The sequence below is a fragment of the Loxodonta africana genome, chromosome 7 (genome assembly GCF_030014295.1).
Source record: "Loxodonta africana isolate mLoxAfr1 chromosome 7, mLoxAfr1.hap2, whole genome shotgun sequence".
Lineage (NCBI taxonomy): Eukaryota > Metazoa > Chordata > Mammalia > Proboscidea > Elephantidae > Loxodonta > Loxodonta africana.
In genome coordinates this window covers 129095259-129108210 of record NC_087348.1, presented here as the reverse complement: position 1 = coordinate 129108210, position 12952 = coordinate 129095259, and the positions used below count along the sequence as shown (strand labels likewise).

The following is a 12952-nucleotide window of genomic DNA, read 5'->3' as shown; positions in this document are numbered from 1 at the left end:
ACAACATATAGGAAAATCATGGCCCAGCCAAATTGATAGTCACATTTTTGGGGGGACACAAGTCAATCCATGACAATTACCAAAGTTGTATTCAGAGTCTCTAGATGGGAGTAATCCTTCCCAGCCTAGAGAGATTGAAATCTTCACCTGAGCCCTCAGTTCATTTACTTTCCACAATAGTTATTTGTTTGGGTGTTAAAATGGTTAAAATAATGACACTTGGTAATGTCTTAATCAGATGTATCTACTGTGTACTCACTGCCAAAACTGCAGATTTGGGAAGAATGATTTATAAAATCCATGCTAATTTCTGTTAGCACAAATAAACACCAGGGGAGAAAGTAGGCAAGGCACAAAAGAGAACACCTTGAAGTACTTCAGAGTGAAAAGAACTTTAGCTGATCTGGTTTCTCAAATGATTAGTCAATGTTTTTATTACCTCTAGTTGGTATCTCATTGTGCTCATATTTTGCCTCTAATGTCTGTTAACCTCTGAATTTTGTTATTAGTATGTTAAATTATACCCAATGACCAATAAATTATCACTGGAGTTTTTTTTTCCCCCTTATTAATAAATCTTCTTTGTGAGTATTCAGTTATGAGTTGTCCGTAAAACCGAAAACCACAGTCAAAGAAATTTGGGCAGGGCTTTTATAAGAAATAACTGATCTATAGAAGAATCCTGATTAAAAGGAGGAAAATGCAAAACAGCATCTCAAATTCTCATGGACTCTAGACTTTCTGGAGCCATAGAGGCTAGATGAACCCCTGAAACTAATGCCCTGAGATAATCTTTAAACCTTAAGCCAAAAATATCCCCTGAAATCTTCTTAAAACTAAGCAATAGTTTAGCATAACCAGTAAAAAATGTCTGCCTTGAGCATTGTGGTCTTTCAAGATCTATGTATATGGAATCAAACTGACAACAGCAACTCCAAAGATTAGATAGGAAACTTAGGGGGCAGTGAGTTTATGTTAATGGGGGAAGAACAACTCAGAAAAGGAGAGTGAGAATGGTTGCATAACTCGAAGAATGTAATCGATGTCACTAAATTATACATGCAGACACTGTTGAATTGGTGTACATTTTGTTGTGTATATTCTCAACAACAACAAAATAAAATTTAAAAAGAAAGAACTGACCTAGACCTTGAGAAAGAGAACAAAAATACTAGATTGTGAGGAATGTAGTGGCTAAAAGAACCTGGACTTTAGACTCAGGCGGATCTGTGATGGAGAAGTAAAATTGGGAGTTATGGAAAGGTTCGGTCTTAGGCATTAAAGGTCAGATAAAGTGTAATGGCAAACATCAAGTGGAATGGGAGAACTTGGGAAGGGGAGGATTCAGAGCAAGGGCTGGGTAGCAAAGGAAGCTGAAAATAAAGAAACTGGACTGGAAAGTGGCTGCTAGTCTGTTCAGGGATGGGAGTCATGAGAGCCACAGAGCCATTTTGGCAGAGAAGAAACAAATGGAGTTTTGACAAAAGAGAATGAAGGTGTGGGAGTGCATAATTCCCTCAAGGATATGAAGACAAAGTAGGGTAGTGATTGGGTTTGATGAAATTGAGATAAACATATGCTGGTAAAGAGAATAACTTTAGCTCTGTATTATTTTCCTAAATCCCCGAAAATGAGCAATGTTTTTTTTTTAAGTTTATAAAATCATACTTTCCAGTGCCTTTGTTTCAGAGCTATTAATGAGCCCCTTATGACTGGTAGGGAAGAAGGGTGTTTCTACCATTCCAGATTAACTCTGTGGATAGAAACTCTTCTTTCTGAATTCATCAAGTTCACAAGTCTTAAGATCCACTGCAAGCTCCAGCTAGTAGGTCCTTGATGGAATAGGTAGTGTTAGGAAATCCAAAGTCTCAGCCAGTGGGGCTGTGGAGACAACACTTCCAACTCCAGAGAGGTTGATTTTGTTCCTGTTTTCCAGGAAACCCTCCCCCATAAGATTTGTATTAAAAAGCCAAACCCACTGCTGTCAAGTCAATTCCAACTCATAGTGACCCTATAGGACAGAGTAGAACTGCCCCATAGGGTTTCCAAGGAGCACCTGGTGGATTCAAACTGCCAACCTTTTGGTTTAGCAGCCAAACTCTTAAACACTGTGCAACCAGGGGTTCCCAAGATTTGTACAGTGCTATTATGTAAATTTGTAGGAAATGTTGGCAGAGAGGCTGAGTGTCTTGCCTGAGTGCCTCATGATGAAAACAATTAATGTAGATGTGATGAAGTTGATGACCAGTTGCAAATGGCCAAAATGACAAAACATTGTCAGTTGAGAAATGTCAGGAGGATTGATTTACAGTCCTTAGACTAGGACTTTTAAGCTTGGAACATTTTGGGTGGGAACATGTGAGTATTCTGGTTGTAGAAGATAAAAAAAATGATGTGTTTTTTACTTTAAAATTAACAGGCAAAAATACACAGTTCACTGCTGGAAAATCAACCAGTTGACAGTGCATTTGTCCCCAAGCCAGCAGGCATGAGGGAGGGAAGTGGCATGTCTCCGTGGGACACCTCTCTGCTGGAGAATGAGTTTTTCCGTGGTAAGCCTACGCATTAAATTGCCTTTGTAAAAGGAAGTAAATAATAACAGTTACATTAAAATCCTCGAAACATATCAAACTCTGTATTTATTTTCCCACTCCTCTTGTTTACCTTATCTGAAGAAGATGCTGTTATATGCTACTAATGCAATATTAAAGTACCTTATGATTAAGTATAATCCAAGCAAATATTCTCTGATCAAGGTCCAATAAATATATGAATATTTAACCTCAGGTAAGAAGGAAATACATCTTTTGGCAGTATACCTATAAAGTTTATTGTTCTTGATAGACTTTTATTGCTTCTAAATACACTGTGATGAAATCTAATTGTTATTAAACAACTAACCTTGTATAATATATAATGATAAAGATTGGAACAAATTCCAAAAGTACCACGTGCGCATGCATCTTATTATTATGTGCGCACAGTTCACCTTTATATGTCAAATTAAGGCTGGCCCTTTGAAAAGTGAACTGTGAGGTCATTCACCTCGAGGAACCAGTTCCTTTTGTGAAGGCAGTGACATCACCTGGACAACACCTGGACCCCATAGGAGGGGACAGATGGGCTAGTCAGACATTCAGCAAGATGATCAGCCTAAGGACTCGCTTCAGTAAGATGGTTGCTCACAGAGAACCTACTTTAGAGAAAGAAAGAAAAAAAAAATCTCTGTTCCAAAGCAAAGGTTTTGTCTGAAGAGGAAGGTTACTGTTTATGGGATGAAAAAAAAAAAAAAAAGGTTCGGCCTCCCTTAAAATACACCAGAGAAGAACAGGAATTTTTCTGACCTTAGAAGTAATCGGTAAACAGCATTATTAACCTTGGACTCTTGGTGATCTTGAATAGTTAAAACCCAGTTATGAGGATGTTAACAGTGGTTACACTTGGGTAGGATTCTAGGTAATTTTATCTGTATAGTGGTTAAGTGCTATGGCTGCTAACCAAAAGGTCGGCAGTTCGAATCCATCAGGCGCTCCTTGGAAATCCTGTGGGGCAATTCTACTCTGTCCTGTAGGGTTGCTATGAGTCAGAATTGACTCGATGGCAATGAGTTTTTGTTTTTAGTTATAATTTCCTATGTTTTCTGCTATGAGCATGAATCAGAAAAAGACTATTCAAAGGAAAAAACAGCCATAAACAGCTTGAGAGGGAGAACAGATTTCAAAGAAGTGGTATTATAATCTGTTTAAAAGACAGGTTTTAACTCATTACTTTTTTTTTTTTTTCCTTTTGCCCTGTCATATATTGTTTGGTTATTTGATTTGGGAATGTAGGTAATGAATTTTTTTTAAGAACTGGGGACAAAATAATTTTTTTTTTTTTTAATCGTTCTTTAGATGAAGGTTTGCCAGACAAACTAGCTTCTCATTAAACAGTACACATACTGTTTTATGACATTGGTTAACAAGCCCACAACATGTCAACACTCCCTTCTCCACCTTGGGTTCCCTATTACCAGCTTTCCTGCTCTCTCCTGCCTTCTAGTCCTTGCCCCTAGGCTGGTGTGCCCCTTTAGACTCATTTTGCTTTATATATAAAAAAATAAAAAACAACCAGTGCCGTCGAGTCGATATAGGCCTGTCTAATTTTTGACTGAAGGGTGAACCTAAGGAGTGACTTCATTACTAAGCTAAAAGGGTGTCCAGGGGCCATACTGTTGGGGTTTTCCCAGTCTCTTTCAGGCCAGTAAGTCTGATCTTTTTTTGTGAGTTATAATTTTGTTTTATATTTTTCTCCAGCTCTGTCTGGGACCCTCCATTGTGATCCCTGTCAGAGTAGTCAATGATGGTAGCTGGGCACCATCTAATTGTACTGGACTCAGTCTGGTGGAGGCTGTGGGAGTTGTGGTCCATTAGTCCTAAATATTTTTTGTATTAAAACATTTCCTGGAGGATTCCTTAGTTACAACCTTAGTGCTAAGCTGAGTTCTGTTGGCTGTGCAGACTTGATAGCACCAACTTACAGCTAAAATAGGACGGGGAAGGTCTAGAACAGACTTCAAAGACCGCTTTAACACCTGCCGTAATATAAAGGGCCCGTCATAGCTACATCCTATGCCCTCAAATACAGATATGTCTCACTCACTTTCCCTGTCATTAAAGACTTAAAATAACTTTTTTTTTTAATGGCAAATAATTTAAAATAACCAGGGATAGTGCACCATTTTATGTAACTCTGAAGGAAAGATTTCTATAAACCAAAAGCTTCTCCAGCAATTTAAATAATCTCACATATCACTTATGTTGAATTTTATTTTAGTTAATGACAGTTCCTTCAGTAAACAAATAATCTGGCTGTATTCATTATAACATGAATATCATAAAATATATTTATCACAAGTTGGGCCTTAGGGAATCTAAAAACCCTAAAAGGTTATTGTTCTCTGTAAATTTGAACAGGCTTTTCTTTGGGAAAAGATGTCAAATATGATTGGAAACACACAATTCACAGAAATACCAACCATGTCACTGAAAATGTGTTGGGACTTCTCTGGGGTCACAGAGACTGTGGCCTGGTAAGCATGAGCCCTGAGTCTTAGCTTGGCCTGGGTCCTTGGTATTATAAGGCAGTCACTAGGCCCTTACTTGGACACCATTCTTTGATGTTGTCACCAAGAGAAAAGTAAACATTGTTTAACAACAGCAACTTCACAACCTTGTAAACATATAAGCACGTAGTGAAATCGTTATAGCTCATAAAAAACCAAAAAGTGAAACACAAGCTTTTATGGCACAAAGGTCGCCTTGCACAGGGGTTGAGTGTCTGGACTCAGGAGATAGACTGTCTAGGTTCAAGTTCTAGCTTTGCCACTTCCTAGCTGTGTGACCTTGGCAACTTACTGAATCTCTTTGTGCCTCAGTTTCTTCATTTATACAATGAGAATAATAATAGTACCACCTTTGGAAGGTGTATAAATATTGAGTTATTAAGTGCCTGACACATCGAACCCACTGCCAACGAGTCTATTCCGGCTCATAGCAACCCTATAGGACAGAGTAGAATTGCCCCATAGGATTTCCCAAGCTGTAAATCTTTGTGGGAGCAGACTGCCATATCTTTCTCCTGCAGCCTGACACATAGAAAGTGCTAAATTATGAGGATGCTAATGGGTCTTAATTTTTTTTCAGGAAAGACACTGTATCATTAGCATACCATGCAACAATGTTGTATAGAACTTTTAATGTTATGTATTTCTTGAATCTAGCCAAATGAGTATATTTATAAGTTAGGTGTTAAGCCTTTAGTGTCAATGCTGGAGTGACATACTGTTTTCTTAACAATACAACTGAGAAGTCATATGCTATTTACAAATTCTCATCCCCATTATTATCCCATGAGGTAAACATAGGTGGAAGTAGTATGGCAACTTAGTAACCTGAGGAGCCCAGGTGGCACAATGGTTAAGAGCTCAAATCCACCAGCTGCTCCTTGAAAACACTGTGGGGGAGTTCTACTCTGTCCTATAGGGTCGCTGTATGTTGGAATCAACCTGACAATAACCTGAAAGAAACAGAAAGACATGGCTTAATACCAGTGGTTGCATAGTTTTTCAATGTTAGAATCAGTAGTAGAATCTACATTATTAATTTCCCTTTATTACTAGAGCCATGTTTTATAAAAATTGAGTATGCTTTAGATGCATTAAAAAAAAAAGATTAAAATTAATTGTCAAAAAATTAGGTTTTAAGTCCTTAAGGTATTATAGAAGGTTTATTTTGTTTAAAGAAGTATCAAAAAGCAACTTCCATCTCAGTCTTGTTAAAATCAAATGATCTTAAAAAAATTTTTTTAAGCATAATTAAAATTAATGCATTTGTGTTTGCATTAGTATGATGTAAGTAAAATTATAAATGAGTATGTTTCCTCAAGAAGGTCCTTCAAGAATTTAAATTATCATTAGACTATAAAAATCTTAGACCAAAAAAAAAAAAAAATTGACTCATATTCTCCTTTTAGTTTTAGATGATTTGGATAGCACACTGGCTCGGGAACAATCTCCAAGCTCAGTGAATACTAGAACACCCTTCAACTATGAATCACGAACACAGTTCCGTCGTTTTTACTCCCGTGGGAACAGACCCGGTAATACCACAGGAAGACACAAAAATTGCTGTAATGAAACTTCCAATATGTCTATCTATGACATCCTGAGACCAGGAGCACCTAGGGAAGGTTTTGATACCTTTTCTCCTAGAGCAAGGACAATTTTTGATACATATAGGACAAGGAAGCCCAGAGTCCTACAAGAAGATTATGTTCAAAAGAATACTTTTGGTAGTTCTTCTCTGTGTTTTGACAGCAGGCAACGATCAGCCTTACCAGCCACAGGGTATTTCACAGCAAGAAGCTTATATTTTCCAGCCACAGCTCAGAACAGGACTGGGTTTATACCACAGAGACACCAGCGGAGCCCAAAGAGAACTCCCTTATCATCCATCATATGGAATAGATCAGATTCTTTAAGAGATGGACAGAACCAGGAAGAGTTCCTGAGGGCCCCATCACCTATGGAAATTGACCCTGCTGATCAATATATGTACCATAGGTGTTTCCAGGAGAACGGGAGATATGAATTTTACCATTCACAGAGTATTTACCAAAGTATTGGTTTAAACACCCCCCTAGACAATAGAATGAGTCCTGACCCATTCGAGAACTCAGAGAATATGCCATTCTACCATCAAGACAACCCATTCTCTAGGTCTTTCTTTAGCAATACCTTTGGACGAGGTAGAGAACAGAGATTTGGACAAAGTCCTTTTTGGGGCCAACAGGAAGATCATTCTTCCTGGTCTGACTTTTATCAAAACAGGAAACCTTTCACTTCTTCTGACAGAGACTTTGAAATGATTTCCATTGAGGCAAATAGTGCATCAGCTGCTTGTGGCCATAGTGTCCCTTCTCAACGCTGGGGATCATTTTCTCCTGGTTATGGACCAGATGTTTCCAGAGACCAAGAAGAGCCATGTCCCTGGCAGTTTGATTTTCAGACATCCACACTGGAGAGCATGGAGGTGTCACAAGGCAATGGGAACCAGTTGACTCCTCATTTCGGCACACCAAATGTTTGTCCTATGACTGATTCAAGATATCATATCAAATCTGGTGGGTTGAAATGTCTACAGGACCGTTCTCCTAGAGAAGGACATTTGAACAAAGAAGCTTACTCACTTGAAATTCCTCAGCCTTTAGCATCCTCATTCAAAACTTCCGTCTCCCAGATTTCAGATGACAAAGGGAACCCTCAAAGTTCCAATTTTCAGAATCCCACAGTCACTTTGCAGGAAATTATTCCCGATAAACCTGTTTGTTTTCCAATAAGAAGCCATACCGAAGTCATTGTGACCAACAATGATTTTACTGATCCTCCACCTCTTGCTGGAATCCAACCTAGTATCTTAGTCACAGACGAGAAGAATGAGAAGGGCTTGCATGACTCTACTGTAGAAAAGTACAAACAACTAAATGAAATGGACCAGACAAACATGACAGGTGAAACACCACAACCTGTTTTACAGACAGGGATCTCTAACCCCTTACCTGATTTTCAAAATCCCGTGTCCCAGGACTCAGACGAGGAGAACAATCAGTTTGTTTTTAATGCATCTACCACAGTAAGTTCAAAGAGGTCACCCAGAGTCCTTCCCAGGAAAGAGATCTCCAAAATCTGCATATCACACAGAGATAAAGCCAATGAACTTAAAAAAGAAAAGAATTTTTCTGGAAACAGAAAACTTGGTTCAGAAACTTTCTCTCTTTTTGTTCAGGACCGCAGAACATCACCGTCTTTTCCCAGCCCAAATCAAGGTTGTCATCGGGAATTAACAATACGTAATGAAGATTTAGTTTTTAATGAAGATATTTCAATCATTATTAAAAATAACCACTGGAGCACTGAATCTACTAATAATCAAAACCCACAGTCTCCAGAAGAGTCTGTTATTTTAGATTCTGAACGAGAGCAATGTAGCATAACCCATTCTATCAACTGCAACAGGTCTGCGGCCAGCCACAATGTCTCATGTAATCCCTTAGGCCTGTCATCAGATGTACCACAAGATTCCTTACCATTGAGTAATTCTTTCCTTGATGCTCTGGCGATTCCTTCTACCACAGAGTTCTCAAGGAGAAGTCCTTCAGGAAACGATCCATCTCTGGGAGAAAGAGAAGAAAAAGACAATGCTAGCAAGAACCAAAATAATCAGTTTGCTATAAGCCCGATAGAAAGCCAAAAGAATAATGATAATTGTGTGCCTATACATGATAAAATGGTTGATGTTGTCAAATGCCACTCACACCATCCTTTCAGGGATGGAAAGGGAAAAGGAAAAATAAGACGTCGTGTATCCTGTGTTGAAAACTTAAGCAAACCAGAAAGTAGATTAACATCCACAAAGGACAGCAGTAACCTCAGTGAGGTGAATCAAGGCAATTCCAAGGCTCCTGAACCTTACACAATTTACTGTACCTTACTGAGAAAATCACCCAGTTTTCTCATCAATAACAGGAGGTCAGAAAGTAATGTAAGGGCTGCTTCATTTAGGAATTGTCCACTTCCATTCCAAATCAAAAATGATGTGGAAGATCCAATCAGGAAGTATACATCAAACAAAATCAGTCCCAGTTCTCTTGAGTCAGACAGCGAATATTCCAAAGTAGTTTCAGACTCAGTTCCAGTAGCACCTGCAGCAGAAAAGAGGATGACAAATATGAAAAGCATTGGATCTGTTTCTGTTAGAAAAGGAGCACTTCCTTTCCTCATCAGGAGGGCTGTGTCATGTCCTTCAGGGGAGCCATATTCCTCAACCGGAAATGATGAAAGAGGAAAATGCTCAGTCTCAGACACTGATGCTTCTGCTCCATCACAAAGGCCCTGGGAGAGAGTCACTAACACTCTGGAAAGTGACTCGTCCATTAGGGATTGTTCTTTAACTAAAAGCCACCATCAAAACGAATACCCTCAAGAATACACTGAAAAGGATGATAAAATTGTAGCCTCCAGGACAGGTATATTTTCCCTTCCAAACAAAGACCCTTTACCTTTTTCCTCAGAAGTGTCAGGAAAGGAAAGTGGGACAGCATTACAGAAGTATAAAACCACTAGCGTGTTTTCTGTTTCTGGTGATGATGATAATATAAAATGTCTTGAGGTGGTTTCAATATATTATACTCTCCCAAGGAAACACAGCAAAAAATTCTGTAACCTCCTTGAAAAGTATACACAACATACTGATTCAATTACAGAATCACCCAGAGTGGGGACTGAAATATTTCCTAATGCTTCACAAAACGACAAACTAAATTATTCTACACGAGAGCAGTCAGGAACACCTTCATCTGAAGATCAAAAGATGCCGGGTAACTCTGCTCAGGAGAACAGCCCTTATCTTTCTTATGCAACTGCAAATGTGACTGTTTTACAGTTACCAAATAGTGGGTCCTCAGAACCTACATTACAGGAAATGGCTTCTGTTGAGGCAAGTGTTTCTCTTCCTAAAGGAGAATCTGAAAGTAGGGAGATTTTCCCAGATAACTTTACTAAAACACTTCTAAGTGATTCACGAAGCAGAAAAAAGAAAGGAAAAAAATTGCAAAGGGAAATCCTGCATAGTTCATCAATGGTTCAGGAAAAAGTATTTACAGAGGAAAAATTGGAAAATTGTCAGCAATCCATTAAATCAGGTAATGATGGTCCCTGTAGTCTCTCAGCCTGTTCAGACGATAATGTTGAAAATTCTCAAACTATAAGATGTTCTGGGGAGAATGTAGGTAGTGGTAAAGCTATTACATCTACTGGAAGTGGAAAATGTCCCCTGGAAGATATCAGCACAGCCATAGCTGTAGATGATAGCTCCAGTGGGTTGCAGACTAGGGAAGTAAGAGGGAAGATTGGAACAGATTGCCAACAAATGACTGATAAAACACTTTCTGATTCAGAAAACCATGTCTTTGCTGTTACTCTAGCTTTGCATAAGCTACAATTTGATGAGGAGACTTTTTTAGGTAGACCAGATGTAGAGAGTTTGCAGTCTGAACCCAAGGAACTACCTCAAAAAAGTCAAGAGGTAAATAAGACAGAGAGCAGGAAGGCTAAAGATGAAATACAGAGATTGGAATGGGATCAACTTTCACTTTCTGGAGGGAGTAACGAAAATAAAGCCAGTTTGGATGACCTAGAAAAAGGAAAAAACAGGTCTGCAGTTAAACACAAATTGGTGACCATGTCCAAAGCAAGCAGAAAATTCCCTGTTAAAGATTTAAGCCCAAGAAGACATGTAGCTACTATTTTCACTGAAAGTGGGAGAAGGTCTAGTATTGGAGGTTTAGCTCCTGGCACACGAGAGAGCAACCCACTGATCCCTGAACCCACTCCAACGTCTGCAGAGTCCACAGATGGAAGCAGAAGACTGAGTAATGATGGAGTTGATATGGAGAAATTTGAGACCCCTCTCCAGGTTACTGTAATATCCAACAGAGAACTTTCTGTGTGCTTACGTGATCAGAAGTCTAACGTCAACATTTCACAACCACATTGGAGTGAATTTAAGAACATCTCAGAGGCATTACCAAAGAATGAAAATTCTATAGATGTAATAGCAGCTCAGGCTTTGGAAAGAGAGTCAGGAACTCTGGACCAGCCCACATTCATCAGCCTCAGGGAAGCAGGGTTCTCTGACCGTCAGAAGAGGTTGAGCCCTCCTTGTCCAGTGGAGCCCGCATGCAAGTCTCCTGCAATAAGCATTCCAGAGGCCAGATGTGAGCAGCAACAAAGGAGTGCTTCAACTCCTGAGTGGGAACTTGAGCCACACATGTATCGTTCAAAGAGTGTAAGAAGCATCAGTGTACATGGCGATAAGCTATACAAAAATCACCCTCCAAAAGTCAGAGAGCGCCATTTTTCTGAAAGCACATCTATTGACGATGCCCTGAGTCAGCTGGCCCTTGGGAATGAATTCTCTGTCAACAATGGGTACAGTCAAAGATTCAAATCTTTTTCTGAACTTCCCTCCTGTGATGAAAATTGGGCTTTGTATAGTGACAGGCCAAAAACAGGTCCCAAGTCAGCAACATCTATATCCAGACCTATTGACTATGGGATTTTTGGGAAAGAACAACAGTTGGCTTTCTTGGAGAATATAAAGAGGTCACTCACACAAGGAAGATTATGGAAACCAAGTTTTCTTAAGAACCCTGGCTTCCTGAAAGATGATATAATTAACCCTCCCAACCCACTAGTGTCATTAAGCTCAAATTCTAACAGTCAGATACCAGAAGATGGCTTATCTTCAATTGAACGACTCGATATCTATGAGGAGCACCCAGTGGACTCAGATTGTGACACAGACACAACCACAGATGATGAATACTACCTGGATGAAAAAGACAAAGAGTCAGAACTGTGAGGTTTTTTGTTTTTTCCAATAAAACAAATAACCTTTTCACCAAAATCTTGTAATAAAGTATAAATGTGTATGTTGATGGTAAGGATAGATACAAAAGATCTAGTCTGGACGGTGGTTCCCCGAAACAACCCAGGCTCCCTTTTTTTCTTCCACACCCTGTATATACATTCCTGAGTTCCAGCACAATGAATGCTGTTTTGAGGGCTTCTTTGCTGTTTTCTGTCCCCTGCGTATGTTCCTTGGCGTTTGTTTCCCCCCAACTTAATCTCTAATGCATGGTCCAATTTTGGCTTTCTGCTTTATTTTTTCCCTAACATTTTTACACCTTTCTTTGTGATTTACAGCCATAATATCCTGGGCATGTACAAAGCTTATTAATTACCCAGCACAAAACCCTCTATTGCCTTTTCCACACCCTATACTCATGACATTAAATAAAATGTAGGGATCATGACAACAGAATAAATATTATCATCCTCTTTGACTCATCAACATTTAGGCGGTTTAGAGGGGTTTTTTTTTTTTCCTTTCAAACAAAGATAAGGGAATTTTTATTTAGAACATCCTGTTATATCCATAGTAGAGCCAGGGAGGCACGTGTTTGAAGCATAATTTGAGGTGACAGGTGAAAAGCTGAATCCCTAGCTAGCCAGTAAAAAAAAAAAAAAAAAAAAAGAGCCAGTAGAACATTAATATTCCTAGGAATTCCTCTGAAAGACTTTGTGGGGATTGGCTAAATCGTTAAGGGCTGAATTTTAATCAAGCCAAGAACTTAGGCCAGACAACCTGACTGCACAGATGGTAGCTGAGCTGCAGAAATTCTGCTTAAGAAGGGAACATAACTGAGGGGCGGATATAAGTAAATCTTCATGAGGCTGTCTTAGCTTTACTGCAGGCTTTCTCAGCAACTAGTTTTTCCCATTTTCCTAGAACCATCCATTTCCCCAGAGCCCTGGTTAAGAGCTGGGCTACTAACCAAAAGGTCAGCAGTT

General features: G+C 39.2%; 1 protein-coding gene across 2 annotated transcripts in view; it reads left to right on the top strand.

Annotated features, from left to right (window-relative positions):
* Positions 1–12635, top strand: part of EXPH5 (exophilin 5) — a 33572-nt gene extending 20937 nt beyond the window's left edge. For both annotated transcript variants that reach the window (XM_023554771.2, XM_023554770.2), the window contains 2 exons: positions 2420–2552; positions 6514–12635. In XM_023554771.2, coding sequence (XP_023410539.2) covers positions 2420–2552; positions 6514–11960 — 5580 coding nt within the window. In that variant the 3' untranslated portion in view covers positions 11961–12635. The remainder of the gene's footprint in view (positions 1–2419; positions 2553–6513) is intronic.
* Positions 12636–12952: the final 317 nt, after the last annotated feature.